This window comes from Hypanus sabinus, chromosome 23 (assembly GCF_030144855.1).
Source record: "Hypanus sabinus isolate sHypSab1 chromosome 23, sHypSab1.hap1, whole genome shotgun sequence".
NCBI lineage: Eukaryota > Metazoa > Chordata > Chondrichthyes > Myliobatiformes > Dasyatidae > Hypanus > Hypanus sabinus.
This window is the reverse complement of record NC_082728.1, coordinates 64,502,625-64,528,551: the sequence shown is the minus strand read 5'-3', so window position 1 is coordinate 64,528,551 and position 25,927 is coordinate 64,502,625. Positions and strand designations below refer to the sequence as shown.

Here is a 25,927-nt window from a genome sequence, read left to right as displayed (position 1 = left end):
CTCATGTTTTTAAAGCTTTCAATGGTCTTGAACCATTGTGCATCACAGAATCACTTTAATTTTATTTTCCTGCTTGAGCTCTCAGGTCTTTTGCCAGCCTCTTAAATTTACACAGTCTCCTTCAAAATACAATTGGCAGGTCAGCTGTTTTGAACCTTGATCCAAAACTGTGGAATTCAATTTCTAAAACTATAAGAGATGTAAGTTCAGTTGACACTAAATTTTAACAATAGCTCAGAACCTATTTATTTAACTTAGTTTTAAACTAACATATTTTTGTCTTTTATTTTCATGTTTGCTTTCATGTAAGTCATGTAAGTAGTTGTTTTTGTTTGTTTATCCTGTAATATTATAACTGGCCGTTTATTATAGATGATCTGATCTGTAATAATGGATTGGTCGTAATATAATTTGTAGGACTCTGACTCTAAAACTGGATCAGACTTGTATTTATAGTGAGGTATGGTCCTTTTATGAGTTTGTAGTTTAAAAAAAGATTTTTGGTGAATAATGCTTGCCACTTGATTGTGCCCATGTAAGTAATCAGATAGAGTCAAACTGTTGCAGGATCCTGTGATGCTTAACTTGTTTCTGGTGTCTCTTGGCATTTTCTGCATTTATCATCGCCAACTCTGAGCCAGATGTTTGACGCTTCTTTGTCAACATTTAGTCTGCTCAGATCAGGGGGATGTCTTCCATGGAGGGTCATGAGCTTCCATTAGTTAATTTTTTTCTTCTGTAGTGATAGTAGTGATTATAGTCAATATGGGATTAGCAAAAGTGTTTATTGCCTTTGTTATGTTTTCTTTTACCCTTGTGCTCTATTTGGCATATTTTCTTAAATTCTGTCAGAAGTTTTCCCAATATCACACTATGATCTATTTTCTTTGCTTGTTGATATCCCAGATAGTTTTATGTTTCATATTCGTCCATAAGTTGTATCCTGCTGCTCTGTTTTAAACTTTACTCGTTGTATTGCACCTTTATGTTTAATATTCTGCACTAATCAGGTCCAAAGTTCAGTTAACAACAACACACGCAAAATGCTGGTGGAACACAGCAGGCCAGGCAGCATCTATAGGGAGAAACGCTGTTGATGTTTTGGGCCGAGAGTAGATAGTAAGAGATTCTCTTACTATCTTTCCTTTCGGTTAGTCCTGATGAAGGGTCTCGGCCCGAAACGTCGACAGCGCTTCTCCCTATAGATGCTGCCTGGGCTGCTGTGTTCCACCAGCATTTTGTGTGTGTTGTTGTTTGAATTTCCAGCATCTGCAGATTTCCTCGTGTTTGCCAAAGTTCAGTTTATATTTTAATTAATTGGTTCAGTTTTCTGGTGGAGTATGCAATTTCAAATTGTCCATGTAGAGAAGGTGTGTCAAGGTATAATTCATTTGGATTATTATTATTACCCTCTGCCCATTTACACTAATCCAATTCTCCCCCTATTTCAACCCCTCATAGGTTTTTTTTATATACCATTATTGTCTTATGAGGAAAGGTTGAGTGAGCTAAGGCTTTTCTTTTTGGAGAGGAGGATGAGAACAGACCTGATAAAGGTGAATAGAAAGGCAGCATCCATTATTAAAGACCTCCAGAGCCCAGCACATGCCTTTTTCTCACTGCTACCATCAGGCAGGAGGTATAGAAGCCTGAAGACATGCACTCGGCGATTCAGGAACAGCTTCTTCCCCCTCTGCCATCCGATTCCTAAATGGACATTGAATCTTTGGACACCACCTCATTTTTTTTAATATACAGTATTTCTGTTTTTGCACATTTTAAAAAATCTATTCAATATATGTATACTGTAATTGATTTACTTTATTATTATTTTAATTAATTTATTATTTTTTCTCTGCTAGGTTATGTATTGCATTGAACTGCTGCTGCTAAGTTAACAAATTTCATGTCACATGCTGTGATAATAAACCTGATTCTGATTCTGATAAGATAATAAGAGGCAGTGATAGAGTGGACAGCCAGCACCTTTTTTCATGACTAGTGGTAAGAAAGCATCATTTTAAGGTGATTGGAGAAAAGTGTAGTGTGGATGTCAGATCAGAGTTAGGTGTTTTATACAGTGGGTGATGCATGAAACACAATGTCAAGAGTGCTGGTGGAGGCAGATTTCTAGTTGGGGGCCAACTGGAAATCATCATCAAGGACATGTTGGATATTGATGTTTTTGATCCTAGCTTCTTTCCAAAGTCAAGAAAGAGGCACAAAACTTGTTGTTTTACAATTGTTTTATTAAGCGGAGGTAGAACAAAGAGAATCGGAAATGGGAAGTAGCAAGAAGCTAATAAGAGAAGAAAAAGAAGAAGCAGAGGCGGTGGGCCAACGTACTCAGCCCTTCTTGTATCATAGATAAGAGACATTCCATTTAAATTTGTCGGTAAGTATTAACCAGTCAAATAGCTCCTATTCAAATAATGCAATACAAAAGAAGCTTCTAAAATAATACAAAGAACTGTAACCACCAGGAACATACTGAGCATTACATGTACATAGGTAGTAATGTAAAATACAAGCAGCCATAAATTGTTAAACTGCAAAGAAAATAACAATTATACAGTCAAATCCAATATTCCCCTTTGACTCTAAATTACATTTAGAATCATTACATCTGAAAATTCATAGGACTATGTCATAGTTAAGTAAATTAGTAGGCACATGAATTTGAACTACTCTTATTAATGATTACCCTTATACAAGTTTTTTAAAAAAATTTAAATTTTGATAAGGCATAACAGGAGTAATATTATGCCTCACAATATAAGACCATAAGATATAAGAGCAGAATTCGCCCATTTGGCCTATCGAGTCTGCTCCACCATTTCATCACGGCTGATCCAATTTTCCTCTCTCCCCATAACCCTTTATGCTCTGACCAACCAAGAATGTATCAACCTCTGCCCTAAATATACATAAATAATTAGCCTCCATAGACATCTGTGGCAATGAATTCCACAGATTCACCATACTTTAGCTAAAGAAATTCATTCTCATCCTCATTCTAAAAGGATACCCCTCTATTATGAGGCTGTGTCCTCTGGTCTTAGATTCTCCCACCATAGGAAACATCCTCTTCACTTTATCAAGGCCTTTCACCATTCGATAGGTTACAATGAGGTCACCCCTCATTCTTCTGAATTCTATTGAATACAGGCTCAGAGTCATCAAACGCTCTTCATATGACAAGCCTTTCAACCCTGGAATTATTTTCGTGAACCTCCATTGAACCCTCTCCAGTTTCACCACATCCTTTCTAAGATAAGGGGCCCAAAGCTGCACATAGTGAGGCCTCACCAGTGCTTTATAAAGTCTCAACATTACATCCTTTCTTTTATATTCTAGTCCTCTTGAAATGAATGCTATAGCATTTGCCTTCCTCTCCACAGACTCAACCTGTAAATTAACTTTAGGACTCCCAAGTCCCTTTGCACCTCAGTGTTTTGTATTTTCTCTCCATTTAGAAATAGTCAGCCCTTTCATTTCTTCTACTAAAGTGCATGACCATATGCTTGCCAACTCTGTATTCCATCTGCCACTTCTTTACCAATTCTCCTAATCTGTCTTAAGTCCTTCCATAGCCTCCCTACTTCCTCAAAACTACCTGCCCCTCCACCTATCTTCATTTTGTCTGCAAACTGCAACAAAGCCATCAATTCCGTCATTAGTATTGAGTAACCCCAGCTTCCTAGACTTAAAATAAATCCAATCAAGGAAACCCCACCCAGGGTGGTGTATTTTAACTGCTTCTTTACGAATATAATCAGCCATATTAGTTATTATCTGCAGACTCATCACGTATGTATTACAATACTCATTGTCTATCACTGGTAAGAGAAGATCTAATGTCATATGACTTTGAAGAATTGAATGAATGAATAAATTGGCTTTATTTGTTACATCCTTTACATACATGAGGAGTAAATATCTTTACGTTATGTCTCTGTCTAAATGTGCAGTAATAATTTAAAATAACTAGAACAGTCAATGTAACATAGATATACACTCAAATCAGCATGTTAATCAATCTGATGGCCTGGTGGAAGAAGCTGCCCTGGAGCCTGTTGGTCCTGGCTCTTATGCTGCGGTATCGTTTCCTGGATGGAAGCAGCTGGAATAGATTGTGGTTGGGTGACTTGAGTCCCCAATGATCATTTGGGCCCCTTTTCCACACCTGTCTTTGTAAATATCCTGAATCATGGGAAGTTCACAACTACAGATGTGCTGGGCTGTCCGCACCACTCTCTGCAGAATCCTACGATTAAGGGAGGTGCAGTTCCCATACCAGGCAGTGATGCAGCCAGTCAGGATGCTCTCAATTGTGCCCCTGTAGAAAGTTCTTAGGTTTTGGGGGCCCCATATCACATTTCCTCAACTGTCTCAGGTGAAAGAGGTGCTATTGTGCCTTTTCCACCACATATCTGGTGTGTACAGACCATGTGAGACCCTCAGTGATGAGGATGCTGAGGAATGTAAAGCTATTTACCATGTTGTGCATGGTGACTGTTTCACAAAGCAACAGTAGTGTTATTGCTTACCCCATCTAAAGCTCCAGCAACATTTTAAATCTCTCTGATAGTCCTTGCAGCACCATAAAATGGGAATAAAATTGTTACAAAATGAGCTCCTTCTAAAATGTCTCATTTATTTCTAGACTCAGAAGTAAAGGTAAAGTCTGTGTATGTATCATGGCAGGAAAGTTAACACTCCAAATACGTTTGTAGTAAGATCCTAACCAATTGGTGGATCCTTACATAAAGTACATATTGTTCCATTTCTCATTACTAAACAGGAGCCTTGTTGAGCTGCAGTAATTTTCTGATGGCTATCATCAACGAAATTTCTATATTCACTACCCCACTTAAGGGAATGTAAAATATAAATGCACAAACTAAGCACTATTAGAATTGTATTTTCTGAACTCTAGCGAAAGGTAACTTCTAAAGTGAACACATGGGAAGATATATATTGATGTACCCAATGGTTAAAGGCATTAACAGCATCAGCAAATTAATATGATACTGGCAAGTATACATATGAGTGATCTCAATTACCACACTGTCAGTAGGGAGAATTGGCAAAAATATAACATAATATTAGTATCTACTTGAGTTGCAGTGTAAAGGGGAACAAAATTGAAAACTGTGAGGACTATAGGACTGAAAGTGTTATATTTCATTACACACAATATACGGAATAAGGTAGATTAGCTTGTAGCACAGTTAAGAACTGGCATGTGTGATGCTGTGGTCATCACTGGATTGAGGCTGAAAGAGGATTATAGCTGGGAGCTTAACATCCAAGGATACACACTATGTCGAAAGGACAGGCAGCTAGGCCAAGGGGCTGGGGTGATTCGGCTGGTAAAAAATGAAATTAAATCGTCAGAAAGGGGTAACAGAGGATCGGAAGGTGTGTAATCATTGTGGGTGGAGTTAAGGAACTGCAAGGCTTAAATGACGCTAATGGGAGTTATATACAGACCCCCAAACAGTGGTAAAGAATTGGTCTACAAATTACAATAGGGTTAGAAAATGCATGTCAAAAGGGCAATGTTACAGTAGTCATGGGTTATTTCAATATGCAGGTTGATTGAGAAAATCAGATTGTTTCTGTGCCTCAGGAGGGGATTTGCAGAATGCCTAAAAATGGCTTTTTAGAGCAGCTAGTGGTTGAGCCCAATTAAGGATCAGCTGTTCTGGATTGGATGTTGTGCAATGAACCAAAATTGATTAGAGAGCTTAAGGTAAATAAACTCTTAAGGGACAGTGATCATAACATTACAGAATTCAGCCTGCAATTTGAGAAGGGGAAGCAAAAGTCAGATGTATCTGTATTAAAGTGTAATAAAGAAAAAGACAAAGGCATGAGAGAAGAACTGGCCAAAATTGCTTGGATGAATATTAGCAAGGATGATGGCAGAGCAGTAATGATTGGAATTTTGGGAGCAATTTGAAAAGCACAGGATAAGAAGCACTATTCTAAAGGCAGGATAATGCAGCTGTGGCTGACAAGAGAAGTTAAAGCCAAAGAAAGGACATATAATAGAGCAAAAATACTCTATTAAGCTTTTAAAAACCAACAGAAAACAACTAAAAAAGTCATAAAGAAGGAAGAGATGGAATACGAAGGTAAGGTAGCCAATATTAAGGAGGATACCAAAAGTTAGTAATGAATGGTACTTGATAAAGAACCCATCAAGCTCCCAGTGGTTTGTTATGTGGTTTCTTAATCAGGATCCACTCACCACGAATCAGGGCATGTCATCTTTCTGTTGGGTCACTGCAAGCGACAGAAACCTGTTCATTAATCAACATAACTCTTGACAAACACTCCCAGTGAAATGTGTTCCTTGATCAGAGTGTTTCCTCTGTGGTTGGCCGTGGCTTTCCTTCCTAGAATCTTGAAAACTGGTTCACTATTATCATTATATCTGAGTATCCTTGACACTTTGGGAAAATAATGTAGTCAAATGTAAGAATGGACCAGATAGGGCAGGAGGACTTAATTCTGATAGCTTTTCTAATGTTCCTGGATTTGTTTTCTGGCATGTTAAGCATCTTTCGATTCTTTGGCTTGTCACCTGAACTTCAGATTCCATCACCATTAGGAGAATCTGTTGAACATCCTTTCCACTCCCGTGTGTCCTAGGGAGTGTATTTGCTGTGCGTGGCAATGGTATGACATTCCTTAGTTCTTGTACTGGTTGACCATTTTTGATGGGAGTTTCTACATCCATAAGAAATCCTCATTGTCTCCATAAGTTTCCAAAATTATCAACAACTCTAAAAGCATTATCAAGAATCCATGCAGTTATTAGCTTATCTTTATAAGTTTCAGTCAGACCTTTAAGTTTGCTTTGTGACCTTTGGAGGATAGATAATTGAGCAAGTAAAGCTCATCATATTCATGCTGATCTGCAGCTTCAGGTACAGTCAGGACAACATCCACATATTGTATGACAGTCGAATCAGTAGTTGGTAAGTCCTTCAGATGTTGTCTCAAAGCCATGTGATAGACAGTGAGATTGTTGAGGAGCCTTTGTGGTAACCTCATCAACTAGTATTGTTGACCATCAACTGTGAAAACCAACCACGGTTGATATTCAGGTGCCAGTGGACCAGATCAGAATCCATTGGCCGTATCAATAAATGTAAACCACTTATGTGTTGGCTTCAGGGCATTGAAAACAGTTGATGGATTTGTCCCTAGAGAAGTTCGCTTGTCAGTAAATTGATAAGCAGCCTGGTAATCCGCTGTCAGTTGCCTTTCAGAGGTTTCATTTTCAGTCCTGCATGTCTTCACTCCCTTGATCTTTATTGGAGCGAGCTGTGACAAAGCTGCCAATCCTATTATTTCATCACTGTCTTCATCTCTTGAGCTTCTGGAGGTTGCTGTAGCGTCTATATTATTTCCATCCCGTAATTCCTCAGAGATTGGTTGGTGTTGCTGTCTGGGAGGACTGTCTGATGTGAGAGGTGTTTCCCAAGGAGAAGCATCACTGGCAGAACCTCCCAGTAGACTGCAGGACCATCCACTTGAGGTCCTGCTCAGTTTTTTAATATTATTTCAGTTTGCTTCTTACCTCCATACAATGCACTTCAATTTGATTACACTTGTAATTATTTTTTCCTCTTATTTTCCCTCTAAGAGCCCTGGTGAGACCACACCTGGAGTATTGTGTACAGTTTTGGTCTCCAGGGTTAAGGAAGGACATCCTGGCTACAGAGGAAGTGCAGCATAGATTCACGAGGTTAATTCCTGGGATGTCCGGACTGTCTTACGCAGAGAGGTTAGAGAGACTGGGCTAGTAGACGTTGGAATTAAGGAGATTGAGAGGGGATCTGATTGCAACATATAAGATTATTAAGGGATTGGACAAGATAGAGGCAGGAAATATGTTCCAGATGCTGGGAGAGTCCAGTACCAGAGGGCATGGTTTGAGAATAAGGGGTAGGTCATTTAGGACAGAGTTAAGGAAAAACTTCTTCTCCCAGAGAGTTGTGGGGGTCTGGAATGCACTGCCTCGGAAGGTAGTGGAGGCCAATTCTCTGGATGCTTTCAAGAAGGAGCTAGATAGGTATCTTATGGATAGAGGAATCAAGGGATATGGGGACAAGGCAGGAACCGGGTATTGATAGTAGATGATCAGCCATGATCTCAGAATGGCGGTGCAGGCTCGAAGGGCCGAATGGTCTACTTCTTCACCTATTGTCTATTGTAATATTGTTTTATTCATGCATTCAGTTAATGCAGAAATTTACTCTTTAGGCTTGTTACTGTCTCTATCATACTGTTTTTATAGTTTATCTCATGTTTCACATTTCTTCTCCAATCTATTAGTAAACTCCTTTACTCATCCCGTTAACTTTTTCAGTTGCTCATACATTCAGTCAGACTGACCACGTGTTCATATCTTTAACTCACACATTCCAGTTTTTTTTCTTTCGTTCAGGCATTCTCTAAATTTTATCACACCTTTTTAATAAACTCAACAGATTATTCATCTAGATTTTTTTCATTAATCTTAACAAACAGATGTTTTATTCAGGTCAGAACTCAGTTTCATGGCTTTGGCTGTAGTCCGAATTCAACCTCGTGCAACACTTAATTTGTGCATTTTTAAAAATCTCTATGCCACGATCCAAAATAATATTAGATTCTTGGTTTGCAAACTTTCTCACTCAATCACCATCTAGATGTTTTTAAGGATGAAATTACTACTGAAATATTTCACATATTCCACTGGCTATCATTAATTTAATCCAAGCACAATATTAATTTCAGTTCTTGTCTGTTTTTAATAATGTTTTTTAAAATAGCACCATAAAATAGTTTTCTCATTCTAGCACTTCCACCTGAGGATGTATTGAAGCCAGAACTAATCGATTCTCTCAGAAAATTTTGAATCAAAGAAGCTATTACCTCCTTTTAAGCTTGGGCACTAAAAGCTTCCACTTCACCTGGGATTCTTCCAAGACCTTAAATCTTCATAACAATCCTTGCCAACTATGGCAAATTGTTGGATTTGGATGTTTTTGATCTAAGGTTCATACAGAAGTCAAGAAAAAGGCATAAAACATTGCTTTATGATGATTTTATTAAGTTCTAGCAGAACAAAGAGAATTGGAAATGGGGAGTAGCAAGAGGCTAGTGGAAGGAAAAGAAGAAGCACAGATGATGGGCCACACGCTCAGCCCTTCTTATACTATAGATAAGGGACATTCCTCTCAAATCTGTAGAAGAGTTAACCAATTAAATAGCTGCTATTCAAATAATGCAATGCCAAAGAAGCTTCTAGAATAATTCAAAGAACCGTAACCGCCTAGGGGGCATACTGAACAATTAAATGTACAGTACTGTGCAAAGGTCTTTGGCACCCTAGCTATGTATATGTATGTGTCTAAGAGTTTTGAACATACAGTATATAGATAAATACAAGCAATCATAAATTGTTAAAATCCAAAGAAAATACCAATTATACAGTCGAATACAACAGACAATTGGAAGCTTCAGCCGAATAGACTACAGGCATTAACTACCTTAAGGTAAATTGTGCCTGACTTACCTGTGTTCTTAATAAAGTCAAAGGGCATACATTTATTGGCTGAAGACACAATGAAATGGGGAATAAACTCTGCAGAATTGGTCTGTCTACTTGGTTTGAAGAGGTAAAAATGTTTTGATGACAACTAATGTGTGAAGGACAACAGACTGCGCAAATACAAAAGAGAATAAATAAATAAATAAATAAACAAATAAGTATCAAGAACAGGAGATGTCGAGCTCTTAAAAGTGAGCCCAGTTCAGTTTTGGGCAAGTCAAGATGAGTGAACTTATCCCCCCTCTGGTTCACATTAGTGCACATGTAAAAACTACATGATTACTTTGAGAAAGTTCCATGTGGAGACCATGGCAATCAAGTTGGTAAAGGGATCCAAAGTTGACTTGTTTAATAGGAAGTAGACGGTGATAGTAAAGGATTGATTTTGTGATTGAAAATCAGTGCCATACTACAGTAATCAGTGCTGGGATCATTATGGTCTATGTAGATTAATAATTTAAATGTGAATATGGTAACCTGCCTCATGACTATTGTCCAGTAGCACTTACATCCACTGTGATGAAGTCCTTTGAGAGGTTAGTGATGGAACAGACCAGCTACTACCTGCAAAGTGACTTGGATCTGCTCCATTTTGCCTATCGGTACAACAGGTCCACAGTAGATGCCATTTCATTGGCTCTTAACTCCACCATGGAACATGTGGAGAGCAAAGATGCATTCATCAAGATGCTATTTGTTGACTACATTTCAGCATTCAATACCATCATCCCCTCAAAACTTATCAATAACTTTCAAGACCTTGTCCTCAAAACTGCCTTGTGCAACTGGATCCTTGATTTCCTCACTTGCAGACGCCCATCAGTTTGGATTGGTAACAACATCTCCACAAGCTCCATCAGCACAGGTGCACCACAAGGCTGTGTACTTACTCCCCTGCTTGACTCACTTTATACTTATGACTGTGAGGCTAAGCACAACTCTAAAGCCATATTTAAGTTTACAGACAGCACCACTGTTGTAGGCCGAATCAAAGGTGTTGCTGAAGCAGCATGTAGGAGGGAGATTGAAAATCTGGCTGAGCAGTGTCACAACAACCTCTCATTCAATGTCAGCAAGATCAAGGCTGATTTTTGACTTCAGAAGAAGGAAACGATGTCCATGAGAGTCCTCATTTGAGACATCAAAGGTGGAGAGAGGCAACAACTTTTGGCATGTCATCTGAAACTTTGACAAAGTTCTATAGGTGTGTGTTGGGAGAGTACACTGACTGGTTGTATCACAGCCTGGTATGGAAACACCAATTGCCTTGTACAGTAAAGCCTACAAAGAGTAGTGGATATGGCCTAGTCCATTACGGGTAAAGTCCTCCCCACCATTGAGCACATCGACACGCTATCATAGGAAAGCAACAAATATCGTCAAGGACCTTCACTATCCAGGCTATGCTCTCTTCTCCCGTCAGCCATCAGGCTCTTGAACCAGAGGGGATAACTTCACTCATCTTGACTTGCCCACCACTAAACTGGGCTCACTTTCAAGAACTCTTCATCTCATGTTCTTGATGTTTATTTATTTATTTTTTTGTTTGTTTGCTTATTTATTCTCTTTCATATTTGTGCAGTTTGTTGTCCTTTACACATTAGTTGTTTGTCTGCCCTGTTGTGTGCGATCTTTCATTCATTTTATTGTGTTTCTTTGATCTACTGTGTATGCCCACAAGAAAATGTATCTCAAGATTGTATATGTATGTACCTTAATAATAAACTTGAATGTGGAAAATATAATTAGTAAGTTTTCAGATGACAGAAAGGGTTGTATTAGTTAGTGAGGATAGTTAGAGGCTTCAGAACTATATTGATCAGTTGGTAAAATGGGGAAAGCAGTGATAGATGGGACTTAATCTGTGCGAGGTGATGCATTTTAGGAAAGCTAACAAAGTTAGGATGTAATCAGCGAATGACAGAGCTTCACGGTATGAGAAATAGAAAGACCTTGGGATACACATTCAAAGATTGCTGAAAATGATATGTAGATAAAGTGATGAAAAAAGTATGCAAGACACCTGCCTTTATTAGCTGGAGCTTAGAATATAAACAAGGAAGTTAAGGAATATTTATGTAAAACATTCCTTAGGTTACAAGTTAAGTACTTAAATGCAGTTAGAGTGCAGATGGGATTTCCTAGTCTGTTGCTTGCAATCGAGTGTTTCTGTTATGAGGAGGGATTGGATTGGCTGAATCTGTTGCCTTTGAGAGGTAAAACCTCAGGTGGACCTAAAAGGTGTACAAGTTCATAAGGAGTTCAAATTGGCTAAGGTGGTCATTGAAAAACAGCAGATATTTAAGGCAAGGGATAAGATATTGAGGGGGTGTGAATAAATTCTTCCAACCAGAAGGTGGTTGAAGTTTAGAATGCACTGAGTGAAGGTGCTGGAGGTAGAGCTGCTCACATGCTAATGGTATCTACATGTGCACTTTGAGATTCAAGACTGTTTCATGTCATTTCCTGTACACAAGTATAAAAGAGAACAAAATAATTTGCTCCAGATCTGATATTGCACAAAACCTAAAAAAAATAAAGAATACAATAATTATAAAAATACAATAAATATAAATACATAAGATAGCTCATATACATTGATTGTATGTCCATGAAGTGATGCTAGGCACATGAGTGTCTGTACATAAGGTGACTGACAGGAAATAATAAAGTAGTGGCGCTGGGGGTGTGGAGGGGTGGGTTAGTGGGTGCAGGTGTTGATTAGCCTTACTACTTGGGAAAATAATTGCTTTTGAGTCTGGTGGTCCTGGCATGGATGCTATGTAGCCTCCTCCCTGATGGGAACAGGGTGGGTGGGATTCTTCATGATGTTACTGTCCCTTTTCTATATAAAATACCATAAAATATAGGAACAAAATTAGGCCATTCTGCCTATTGAGTCTGCTCCACCATTTCATCATTACTGATCCAATTTCCCTTTCAGCCCAAATCTCTTTTCTCTCCCCCCCCCCTTCAAATAGCCCTTCATGCCCTTGATGGCAGCTGGGCAGACACAGGTGATACATTGGGCAGCTTTGACTACCCATTGTAGGGCCTTCCTGTCTGTCACAGTGCAGTTTCCATACCAAGCAGTGATGCAGCTTGTCAGAATGCTCTTCACTGCGCAACTGTCGAATGATGGATGGATGCGCATAGTCCAATTCTCTTTAACCTCTTCAGAAAGCAGATTTGTTGGTGAGCTTTCCTGACTGTGTAGGATATCCAGGACCATGAGAGTTTGTGTGAGACTGCTTGCGGTTTCTATATCTGTGTTGCCAATACAAAGGGGTGCAAGTTCTCCTCAAGTCAATAACCATCCACTTCATCTTGTTGACTTTAAGGAAGAATTTATTTGACTGGCTCCAGTCTCTGAGCTCTTCCATCTCCTCTCTGTAGGCCCATCTCATCATTGTAGGTGATGAGCCGCTTCAATATTGTGTCATTGGCGAACCAGGCAATGTGATTACTCGGCTGTTTGGCCGTGCAGTCCTTTGTGAGCAGAGTGTACAGCAGTGGGTTTGGCGCACAACCCTGGGGAGGAGCTGGGGGGGTGTGGAAGAACCTGTGTTGAGGATGATGGAGAGGGTGAAGCAGTTGTGCATCCTGACTCTTGAGGTCTATTCATTAGGAACCCAACACCCAGTTGCACAGTAGTGTATTAAGACCAAGAGAAGGAGATTGTTCATCATGGTCTGTGAATAGTAGTGTTGAATGTCAAACTGAAATCCTGAAACAGCATTCTGACATAATTGTCTTTGTTTCTTTGGGTGTCAGGGCCAGCTGCATGACAGATGCTATGGCTTCTGTCGTACAGTGGTTCTGTTGGTAAGCGTACTGGTGAGTGTCCAATTTGCCACCAATGGAGTTTTTGATATGTGCCACTCTCAGCCATTTAAAGCACTTCATGATGATTAGTGTCAGTGCCATCAGGGGTAGTTGTTTACTTCCGAAGGTGTAGCGTTCTTTAGAACAAGGATGATGGTGGCTGATTGAAGCATGTGGGTTCAACAGCCTGGATGAGTGAAGTGATGAAAATGTCTGTACAACTATCCGTGCAAACTCCCCGAGTACTTGGCCTGGAAAATGTCTAGCCTGGCCACCTTACAGGGATTGACTCTCTGGAGAGCCCTTCTCCTGTTTGTTGCTGTTGCAGACTGTGGCTGCTGATCTCGAAGGGGGAGTAGCTTTCATGACTGGTGTGATGTTGCATGCCTCAAAGCAAGCATAATGTAGAGGAAGAGTCACTGGTATAGTCAGCACAGTGCTGTTTTGCCTTGTGTAGTCAGTAATGCCCTTGATGGCCAACCTCATACACTGGGGTTCATTATTAGACAGTGTACCTGAATTTTTTTGTGTGGTCTTTGTCCTTTGGATGCCTAAGATGAGTTTCTCCTGCAGCTTCAAGAGCTGTTCTGTCACCGGACTTCAGTTGGGAGTGCACCTCTGCTTTCAGCCAGGACTTCTGGTTGGGCCATGAGATTACCGTTTTTGAGGTACCAATATCGTCTACACTTATTGATGTAGCCATTGACAGGTGAATCCTGAAGAATGGTCTCGGCCTGAAACACAGACTGTTTATTCATTTCCATATATGCTGCATGTTCCTCCAGCATTTTGGGTGTGGTGTGACAGGTGGAGGCATATTCCTTGAGATCTGGTTTCTCCTTTTGTGGCAGCCTCCTTGAACATCTGCCAGTTAGTCCATTCAACACAGTCCTAAAGCATAGAGATTGGAGCATTAGGCCATACAGTGATGGTCCTCTTGACTGATTTCTACATTTTCAGCAATGTTTGGGATTAATATTATGGAGGTGTAGTCAGAGAGGCCAAGATGAAGGCGTGGGATGGCTTTATAAGTACCATGTCTGTTTGTATAAATATGGTCCAGTTTGTTCCCTAATGGCCACAGTGACATGTTAGTGGGATTTGGGTAAAATGTCCTGCCTGTTAACATGATTGAAGTCTCCTGTAATTATAAACAGACTGTTGGGATATTTGCTTTGCAAAGAGCTGATGATACTGTGAAGCTCTCCTCATGATTCTTTGGTGTTCATGCTTGGGGAGATGTAGATAGGTGTGATGAATATAACAGTAAACCTCATGAACAAGTAGTGTGACCACCATTTAATCGTACGATGTTCAGTTGACCCAGATTAGGGACTGATAACTACAAGTGAGCTTGTTAATGAACAACCTTTGTTAATGAATGTACACATTCCACCTCCTCTGAATTCTCAGGCCACACAAGGTAATGACCAAGTGCTGGGAGATGGTCGGCATGTACATGATGGGCCAAAGGGCCTGGATTTGAATGGAGCCCAGCCTGCAGCAAGGGATAGGACTGTACTCAGTGTGGTGGTGGGGGAGGATTGTGCAGATTCTGGCAGGTTAGTAACAGGCCAAGCGGTCTCCCACAGTGTAACGCCTCTTCTGTCCCGCAGGTGCAGCTCCCCAGATGACACTCTGCCCATCGCTGGCAGCCTGGCCAAGCCTGAGCGGCTGGAGAAGGAGAACGAGCGGCTGCGGTTGAGTGCCAATGCTCTGCGGTTGCAGATCAGTGAGGAAAGGCAGCGCAAAGAGGCAGCAGAACAGGAGTGTGCAGCCGTATTGGCTGAGTACTCGGAGCTGGAGCGGCGACTCTGCCTTATGGAAGGCTGCAAGGCACGGGTGCAGGAGCTGGAGGCCGAGTTGTTGGAGCTCCAGCAGATGAAGCAGGTGAGGCAGTACCTAATCAGTAGCGACGATCCGCTGGCTGATGCCCTGCTGGAACCGCTTACAGCCGCCCCCGAAACCGACGACTCTGCCACCTTGCCACTCGCTCCTGCTGATGGCCCGCTGCGCGTGTGCAAGAGCAGCAGTGACACAGCTTTGAACACCCTGGTCACGCGTGATGACGTAAGCCGACACGAGGGCAGCTATGCCCTGCACGCCAACAGTGTGCGCAAGCGAGGAATGTCCATTCTGCGCGAGGTGGATGAGCAGTACCACGCCTTGCTGGACAAGTATGAGGAGCTGCTTGGTAAGTGCCGGCGCCACGAAGAGGGGCTACGGCACGCTGCCGTGCAGACATCGCGGCCTGTTTCCCGCGATGCCTCCTGCCGCGATTTCCTGCTTCTTGAGTGCCTGGAGGCCGAGGTGAAAGCTCCCGAAAAGGGTTTGAGCCTCAGCCAGCAGGTGGAGGCAGCTGACAAGCGGCTGAGCCAGTCCCAGCCTGAATACAAGGCCCTTTTCAGGGAGATATTCACCCGGATCCAGAAGACCAAGGCTGACATCAGCGCCTCCAAGAGTGTAACTAAGGCCACCAACTGAAAGGAAGCACACATTCCCATGGGGGTAAGATGGGTGGTGGTGTGTTTTTTTTACCACATTAGCGTTAATTGTTTAACCAGACCTGCTGGGCTTTCTATGACTGTTACTGAGTGGAATGAAGGGATACTATGCAATAAAGTAGTTGCTTTCATAAAAAATGTAAATATGTATCTGGAGTAGGAAGGAGAAGCACTAATATAGGTTTTGATGTGATTCCTACCCTCTCCTGATGCATAGATATTTGTTTTGAGATGTACTTTATCTGCCTTCTGTATTTGTCCACGGAGTTTCACAGCCCATTGTGTCTCCTCAGTTTTGTAGTTCCCCCCATTATAAAGTTGCTGAAATCCAGCCATTCTTCCAGTGAAGTCTCAGTGGGCGAGATCATGTAGGTGTTTGACCTTAGAGAAATATCAGCCAGAGATCTTGCTTTGGTCTTTTCTTTCTCCTCCATCTAGGCTATGGTGCTCTATTCCTCAGTTGCTGTTGGTACTTTTGTTTTGCTAAATGTGCAATAGTTTGTTAGTCAGTATTACATACGTGCTGCTTCTCTCAGCCTGTGAGATTGATGTGCAATCTTTGGAGAGATTGCCTTGTTGAGAAAGTTTGCACTAAAATGGAGCCTGACCTCTCATCTCACTATATTGTGATGTTGTCTATAGAAATTTATTTGTGGTTTACCTTTGTAGCAGACTTCAGCCCCAGGGAAAATGAGGGTTGGAGATGATCTGGTGAAGAATAGATATCTGAACATTGGAAAATTTGGCCCATGAGTTACTATTTAGTATTATCCAACAAGTGGGCAGTTGCAAATCCACAAACTTGCATCAGTTACATGGAATTGGTTATCCTAGATGATGTCATGGAGGCTATTCCATTTTCGCTGCTTCAGTGAAACTTCTAGTAATAAATGAGGATTTCATTCCACATTATTCCCTAAAGAGGGATGGAAAACTGGGTGATTCCTTTCCCAGGACTGCCCTTTCTCAACTTGTTTTTTAAAAGAATATTAGTTTCTCATCCTGGAGTACTTGTGAAAATGGTGGGTGCTGTCAAGTATGTTTTGGGGACCAAGGCACTAATTGTCAGAGTCAGACCACATAGTCAAAGAACAAAAAAAAACTTTGACTCTCCCAGTAGCTATGTGATGCAAATCAAAATTAAGAAAGAGAGGAAAATGGCAGAGACATTCTCATGATCCATGTCTACTTCATTCCAGTTTCTGCTGGATAAGTAGAGTTAACTGTGATGCATCCAGATTGCTAAACATTCAGTATGAATTGGGATTATTGAGACATTGAGAGTCAGTTGCATGGAACCCAGTCAGCTGAAGATGGGAGAGATGGCTTTGGTAAGGATCTCTGGCACTGATCCTGCTTCTGCTCCATCTTGTGTATGCAGGCTTTACATATTTGATAAGTGCCAAAACGTATGCATTTTTAACTAGAAATGTAACCTCAAATGTAATATTAAACTTTTCCTTTAATAATTTGGACATTAAACAAGCAATGTTACTGCTACCACTTGGTGTGCTGTTATTTGTATTCTTGGTGTTGAATGAATTCATGCAACTTCACACACAGCTTTGTTCCACATTTCTCCTCCTTGTTCTACTGAAGGCACAAGCAACTATTGTTCCAATGACTCTAAATTGGGACATGCATGCTTATTTCCATCCTCCTTCATTTCCCCACAACATTTTCACCCCCAGTAAAAAATGCTTTATGATAGTCCTACTTCATCCTGTACGATGTTGATTATTATTGGAATTGAGCCATTGATTTCAGCTCAGGCTGGAAATAATAGATTTAAATCTGTTATTTAAATATACTCTATATGTGGACATTCAGAGAACCCATGTACTCTAATTTTATTGGATTCTGCATTCTGAAATTTCACATCAACTGGTTCACCCTCTTCTGCCTGGAAAAAACATTGAAATCTCAAACTGATGTATCAAATGCAATTACATAAATGCACATTGATTTCAAAATCCTATATTTTTAACATGGTATTTCTTAATCATACATTCCAAAGAAATTTCCCCTCTAACACTAAACTGTATATTCATTTCTCTCTTCCTCTTGAACTGGTAGATGCTTGGTGGATTTCCTGTCACCCAATCTGAGTAGTCTGTGGAATTTTGGAAGATGACAATCATTACATCCAAACCCACATTCCTTTAAACTCATGTCTTTGGTTGTGCCAGTATGCTAGTCTGAGAAACTACATGAAAAGTACATCAGTAGACCAACAATGGTGAATAACTGAAAATTTATTGTCTCTCAGTCCCTGTAATTTCTCCCAAAAAATAGTCTTACTGGTTGATTCTACTCCTCATTTACTATTTGTGGAATTTCAGAGCTTTCTGTAATGACAGGCATAAGATATTTAATCTCTCTCTGCCCTTTACTCAGCTCTTAGTATGATGTCTTTTACTTTCAACATAATGAATATACTGTAGCTAGGCTTACAGCACTTTTGACACAATATTAGCTTGATCTAACATTTAGATATGGTTATCTCATAGTTCTGTATTTTCCATTAAAGGGAAATATTATTTGTAAACTGTATATTAGTTAAGATTTTCACCATTGCCTGCCTAACTAATGTTCTTTGCATGTACTTTACCAGAAGCCTTTAAGATTTGTTTTATTCAGTTTTAAGAGCCCAGTTTCATGCTGAAATAAGTAACTTGACTTTTTTATATTAAAAAGTTCACAGTGGTCTCTCTTTCCTTATGTCCCTTAACTACCAAATCGCCTGTTAATTCTTTCTCAGTACCAGGTCTAAAATAGACTATACCCTCATTGATTCCTCAATATGCTGGTTTGAAAACCGTGAAATCACTCTCCATATTATTTGCTTCCCATCCAATAATAGTCCAGGTTGCACAACCCTTTAATTTCCTGATTGATTGATCCTACACCTTGCATCACCACCAATGTCTGGGGCCTATAAGCAACTCCCATTCTGTCTGCCCTTCCTGTTACTGAACTCTTCTAAAATGGACTGTGTGTGATTTTCTCAGCCAATGTTCTACCTTTATTTCACTCTTTTAATATCCAACCTGTTTTGTGCTTTTTTATTCATTATACCCATTTTACTAGGTCATTCAACCTATTAGCTGCATTCTGGCTCCCAGCAAACCATTTGTTCACTCCCTCTCTATTTCTGCTGCAGCGCTGCAATATGTTCTTTCTCACATGTCCATTCTCTGTTAGTTCTTTTTCCCTCTCGCCTGCAAATGAAAAGATATTGGCATACAAATGTCAAGTCTTTGGAATGTGGGAAAAAATGGAGCACTCAAGGAAACCCTCACAGTCACTGTGAGAACATGCAAACTCCACATAGACAGCACCTGAGGTAGGAATGGAACCCTGGTCACAAGCTGGAAGGTAGCACCACCATCTGCTTGCTTAATCATGCTAATTCTCTTCTAAAAGTAGATGCAAGTCAGCTTAAACTTGAGGGATCGCATAAAGGAAGTATGCAATACGACAGTGTGTAACCACCAGAGGTTGGTAAGGTTCTTGTAGAAATAGTTTAACCGATTTTGGTTAAGTTACTTCACCAGTACTCTTGGATTGTGACCAGTGAACTGAATGTGGCTCAAATACTCCCAATATCAGGTGAATTTGAACAGAGTGACATGAGAACCTGTCCCACTTGCCAGGGCTTGTTGCTGGAGGCTGGTCACTGAATTACTTCATGTTCTGAGTCTCATCTCCAGAACAAACATGGAAAATGTTGAGAACAGCAGCTCAGGCAGTATCACCAGCAAGAGAAACTAAATGGTTCAGGAGGGCAGATCACCACCACTTTCTAAGGACAGTTATGGATGGCCATTAATTGTGGACATATGATTTGAAGTATCATCCCTTCAATGAATGTAGAAAGATACAAAATTGTCTGATATAGTGGACGGGTTGATAGTGGACCGTTGTTTGTGTGACCAATACTATACTACAGGAATTTGTGCACCTTACACATGAGTCCCTGCATCTCCACACAGATGACCACTGATTTTGAACTTGATCCTCACTGTAAAATTCAAATCCAGTGTTGCTTTGGGTTCCAGAGAGCTGAGAAAGTAACAGCCAACAAGTACAATGCTTTGCATAAAGAGTGAAGAAAACATTTATAAAGATGTTGTCATGATAGCTCGAAGGACTGAGGAGAGGTTGGACAGACTAGGACTTTATTCCTTGGAGCACGGGAGACTGAGAGGCGTTCTTGTAGATCTTTAGAAAATCATGAGGTACATAGATAAGGTTGAATCCACTCCATCTGTTTCCCAGGGTTGAGGAATCAGGAACTGTAAGACTTGGGTTTAATGTGAGAAGGGAAAGATTTAACAGGAACTTGAGGGGCCACTTTATTTTACACATAGACTGGTCAATATGGGAATGAGCTGCCAACAGAAGTAGGTGAGGCAGGTACAATAGTGGACAGCTACATGGATAGGAAAGGTTAGAGGGAAATTACCTAAATACAGACAAATGGAACTAGGTTAGAAAAACATCTTGGTTGATGTGGACCAGTTAGACCAAAGGGCCTATTTCTGTGCTGTAAGAATCTCTGACTCTTACCATTTTCTATATACAACAATATAGGAGATATGATGAGTAAAACTTAAGTGATAAAGATTGGTAGTGGTGTAGATAATGAAGAGATTAATCTTAGACTACAGGATGATACTGATAATTGGTAAAATGGCAATGGCAGATGGAAGTTAATCTAAATATGTAAGTGGGAAGTGTTACATTCTGGGAGAACCAGTAAGGGTAGGTCATGGACAATGAATGATCCAGCTCCAGAGAGCACTGAGGAACAGAGAGTTAATTATCAGTGTACTTTAGCAGGATTGAAGGAGTAGCACAAGTAGATAAGAAGGTGAAGAAGCATGGGGATACCTGTCTTCATTACCTAGGACATAGACGTAAAAACATTGCCAGACCACAGATGGATGTCGAAAAGAGCTGAGCTGTGCTCATGGAAGACTACAGAGTTAAGCCAGATGCTTCAGGGATGCAGTCTCATGTGGATGGTGTGAGGCTGGTAGAGACCTCTGGCTCATCAGAATGGAGTCTTCTCGGAGTCGGGTTGCTTGTGAATGCAGCCCAAAGCAGATGGTAAACTCCACCTAAGGCTAAATACTGGCATGAGATCAATAGTCAACAAGTACTGTAAGGGAAAGTTGAAAATAATTGTGAAGAGAGAGTTCATGAGAGTGTGAAAACACTAAGAGGTGCCTGTGGAAGGTGTAGAGGTTGAGTTTGATGATTGGTGAATACTTGTATTGAAAAGATAGCAACAAAAGTGTGATGTGGAGAAAGCTTCTGTATATTTATAATTTTTTGTACACGTTTGTTTTGTCCATTTGTAAATACTTTTTATTCTTCACAACTTTTGGGCAGTATTGTGTCTTTTCACTTGGTTCTAAATAAAACTTCTTGCACTAACATGCTGTGAGGCTTACCATCTGTTTTTTTTCAACTGGTGACCCTCGTGGGCACACTTACCCACAGCTGATAGCAAGGTGTGACAGTGGAATACTTTGTATTCCAGTCACCATGCCATGGGAAGAAGATGACTGCACTGAAGAGTGAAGGTTCACCAGGCTAGGTTTGGAATGTAAGACGTTGAAGAGGATGCTTATAGATGTGTACAAAATTATTAGTGATAGATTGGAGGAAACTTTCGTCTATAGCAGAGGTGGATAGAACCAGAGGAATCAGGTTTAAGGTAAGGAGAAAGCGATTTAGAAGGAATCTGGGGAAGCACTGTTTCATCTGGGAGGGGGGAACGAGGGGGTTGGAATCTAGCTGAGGAGGCAGGAATTCTCAAGTTTTCAGAAGCATCATGAGAAAACCTTGAATACCCAAGGCCAACCAGGCTATGGACCAAGTGCTGATGAAAGCGATTTGTATAGATGTGCACTCAACGTCTAGCATTGAAGAGTGGTTATTATTTTGTACGAGTGCAGTAGAAGGTGAGGCTGAGGGAATCCCGTTGTGCTCTGGCTGGTAGCAGGTAGGGTGTGAACATCACCTCCAGTTTATTAGGATTGACTTCCATCTGTATTACCATATAACCAACTGAATGACGAGGACAAGAGCAGAAAATGAATGGGTGTTGTGTGCTGTCTGCCTGCATTTGACCACTCTTTCTCGCTGCTGCCAGTGTAAGGTGCAGGAATCCAAGTCCCATGCTTCAAGGTTTAATCATCTCGGTGGCTATGGGTTTACTTTCAGCTGCGGTTTGCTGTTTAAAATCCTCTGCTGAATGTGCTTTTTAGTGGGCTCTATGGTTTGATGTTTTGTGTGTTTCTTTTTTACTTTTTGCTGTTTGTGTGATTTTTTTTGCATGTCTGATGTATGGGGGGGGGTTCTTTAAATGGGTTCTCTGGTGTTCCAAGGTGAAGCTAGAGGTAAGGGAAAGGGAAGCACTGTTTGGAAAGTACTATTTGAACGAAACAAGAGTGTGGGAAAAGGGAATGGACCTTTGCAGGAAGCTTGGTGAGAGGAGGTGTTGTGGAGAGACCTGGGAGAGTCTGGACTTCAAATACCTGTCCCTGCAATGGAGTTGTTAAGAAAGGAACAAGTCTGAGTCTTGGGAAAGTGAGAGGATGGAAATTAGCATCAAACATGATGACATTTGAGTTCTGCATGAGTGTATAAAGTAGCAGCAGCACATTCACCAGAGAAAAATAGGTGAGGGAGAAGACTACTGAGGCGTGATAAAAGGAATATTAAAATGTGTAATAAAATGGAATGTTTAGGCCCATGAGAATCATTGCTACTACTTTGATTTGGAGAATGTGAACGTTATTGAAAGCAAAGTTGATGAACATGAAGACATGAGACCAGCTGATTTGATAGAACCATAGAACATTACAGCACAGAGCAGGCCTTTTGGCCTTTCTTGGCTGTGCCGAACCATTTTTCTGCCTAGTCCCACTGACCTGCACCTGGGCCATATCCCTCCAATCCCCTCTCATCCATATACCTACCTATCCAAGTTTTTCTTAACTGTCAAAAGTGAGCCTGCATTCACCACTTCATCTGGCAGCTCATTCCACACTCCCACCACTCTCTGCGTGAAGAAGTCCCCCATCAATGTTCCTTTAAACTTTTCCCCCTTCACCCTTAACCCATGACCTCTGTTTTTTTTCTCCCCTGGCTTCAGTGGGAAAAGCCTGCTTGCATTCACTCTATCTATACCCATCATAATTTTATACACCTCTATCAAATCACCCCTCATTCTCCTACGCTCCAGGGAATAAAGTCCTAACCTATTTAACCTTTCTGATGTGTTAGTGGAGGGGAACTGATTGTTTGAAGAAGATACAGAGCTCTCAGATCATCCTGATGTGACCATAAGTTATAAGACCATGAGACATAGGAGCAGAATTTGGCCCCATTCGTCCCCATTTCATCATAGCTGATTTATTCTTCTGTCTTTTGACACCCTTACTATTCAAGAACCCATCAATCTCCACTTTACATATAGCTAATAAGTTGGCAATAGATTCCACAGATTCACCATCCTCTGGCTAGAGAAATTCCTTCTCATTTCTGCTGCAGAGACAGCTTTGTATTCTGAGGATGTGCTCTGGTCCTAGACTCCCCCTCTGTAGAAAACATCCTCTCCGTCTCCACACTATATAGGCCTTTCAATGTTTGACATTTCAGTGAGATCCTCCCTCATTCTTCTAAACCCCAGTAATCAGAGGCCCAGAGCCATCAAAAATTCCTCAATGTTAACCCTTTCATTCCTGGGATCGTACTCAGGATCTTCTCCAATACCAACACATCCTTTCTTGGATAAGGGATCTAGAGTAGCTCACAATACTCCAAGTGCAAAGGTATGCTGGAACCATACGAACAATGCAAGATTTGCGGCTGCTCATTTCCGATCCACCTAAAACTGAAGACCTTACAAATACGGTACCCACATGTTGCCAATATTGGAAGACCAACTTGGTGCCCTCTTACATTAACCCAATAAATTATTTATGTCCTCTTATTTTAACCCACTAAACTAATGCTAACTGAGCACATTAAGGTTTTTTTTTACATTGTATGAAAGATGATTAGTAGAAACACTGTCTAAGCTTCCTAAAATCTTTATTCTGTTCCTTCACATCTCTTTGACATTTATCTGTTCACCAGGGAATTGTTTTCCTTTTATTATCTCTCAACAATCTGGGAGTTGCTTCCTTAGCTATTGAGTTGAGTACAAAGCACAAGGTATTATTACTGCACTCAATACCCTCCAAAACCAAATCAGGAAATCTACTTTCAGATAAACCATCAAATATATCCCAACTTGCCCTTTAAAAAAAGTCCATCTGAATTTCCTCTGATACACGTCAATTCCCATCATACAGTTCATGAACATTAGAAAGTTTTTTGATGAGATCAGCCCATTTAGCCCAACAAGGCTTGCAAAATTCCTATTCACACAGTGTGTTGAAATGACTATTAAGTTTAGATATGGAAGTCTCTAAGGTACTAAGGTAATGGGAAAACGGTAACTCCTCACTGTTGTATCATAAGACCATAAGACATGGAAGCAGAATTAGACCATTTAGCCTATCGTCTGTTCTCTGCCATTCCATCATGGCTGATACCAGATCCCACTCAACCCCATACACCTGCCTTCTTGCCATATCCTAATGCCCTGACCAATCATGAAGTGATCAACTTCCACCTTAAATGGACCCAAGGTCTTTGCCTCAACTGCAGTCTGTGGCAGATAATTCCATAGATTCACAACTGTCTGGCTAAAAAAATTCGCTTACCCTCAATTTTGAGACTGTGCCCTCCATAGGAAATATCCTCTCCACATCCACCATATCTAATCATTTCAACATTCAGTAGGATTCAATGAGATTTCCTGCATTCTTCTAAATTCCAGTGAGTACAGGCCCAAAGCTGCCAAACACTCAAATGTTAACCCCTTCATTCCTAGAATCATCCTCGTGAACCTCCTCTGGACACTCTCCAAAGACAGCACATCCTTTCTGAGATATGGGGCCACAAACTGTTGACAATACTCCAAGAGTAGCCTGACTAGTGTCTTATAAAGCCTCAGCATTATCTCCTTTGCTTTTATATTCTATTCCTCTTGAAATAAATGTCAACATTGCATTTGCCCTCTTTACCACAGACTCAATCTGTAAATTAACCTTCTGGGAGTCTTACATGAGGACTCCTAAGTCTCTCTGTATCTGTGATGTTTGAACCTTCTCCCCATTTAGATAATAGTCCACACTATTGTTCCTTTTACCAAAATGCATTATCATACATTTCCCAACACTCTATTCCATCTGCCACAATTTTTTGCAAATTCTTCCAATTTGTCTAAGTCCTGCTGCAGTCACATTTCTTCCTCAGCACTACCTACCCCTCCACCTAGCTTCATATCATCTGCAAACTCTGCACAAAGCCATCAATTCCATTATCCAAAACACTGACAATGTAAAAAGTAGCAGTCCCAATACTGACTTTTGAGGAACACCCCTAGTTACTGGTAACCAACCAAAAAAGGCCCCTTTTATTTCCATTCACTGCCTCCTGTCTGTCAGCCATTCCTCTATCCATGCCAGTATCTTTCCTGTATCACCATAGGATTTTCTGTTGTTAAGCAGCCTCATGTCTGGCACCTTATCAAATGCCTTCTGAAAATCCAAGTAAATAGCTCTCTTTTGTCCACCCTGCTTGTTACTTCCTTAAATAGCTCTTAACAGATATGTCAGGCAAGATTTCCCTTTACAAAAACCATGCAGACTTTGACTTATTTTATCATTAGTCTCTAAGTACCCCAAAACCTTATCCTTAGACTCCAACATTTACTCAACCACTGAAGTTAGGCTATCTGGCTTATAATTTCCCTTCTTTTATCTTCCTCTCTCCTTAAACAGTGGAGTGACATTTACAATCTTCTAGTCCTCCAGGACCATGCTAGAATCAAGTGATTCTTGAAAGATAATGA

At 40.7% G+C, this 25,927-nt stretch overlaps 1 protein-coding gene across 3 annotated transcripts in view; it reads left to right on the top strand.

Moving 5' to 3' along the window:
* LOC132380263 (cerebellar degeneration-related protein 2-like) overlaps positions 1-25,927 on the top strand; it is a 154,142-nt gene that overhangs the window by 106,411 nt on the left and 21,804 nt on the right. For all 3 annotated transcript variants that reach the window (XM_059949010.1, XM_059949012.1, XM_059949011.1), the window contains one exon: positions 15,058-15,635. In XM_059949010.1, the coding sequence (XP_059804993.1) occupies positions 15,058-15,635 (578 nt within the window). The remainder of the gene's footprint in view (positions 1-15,057; positions 15,636-25,927) is intronic.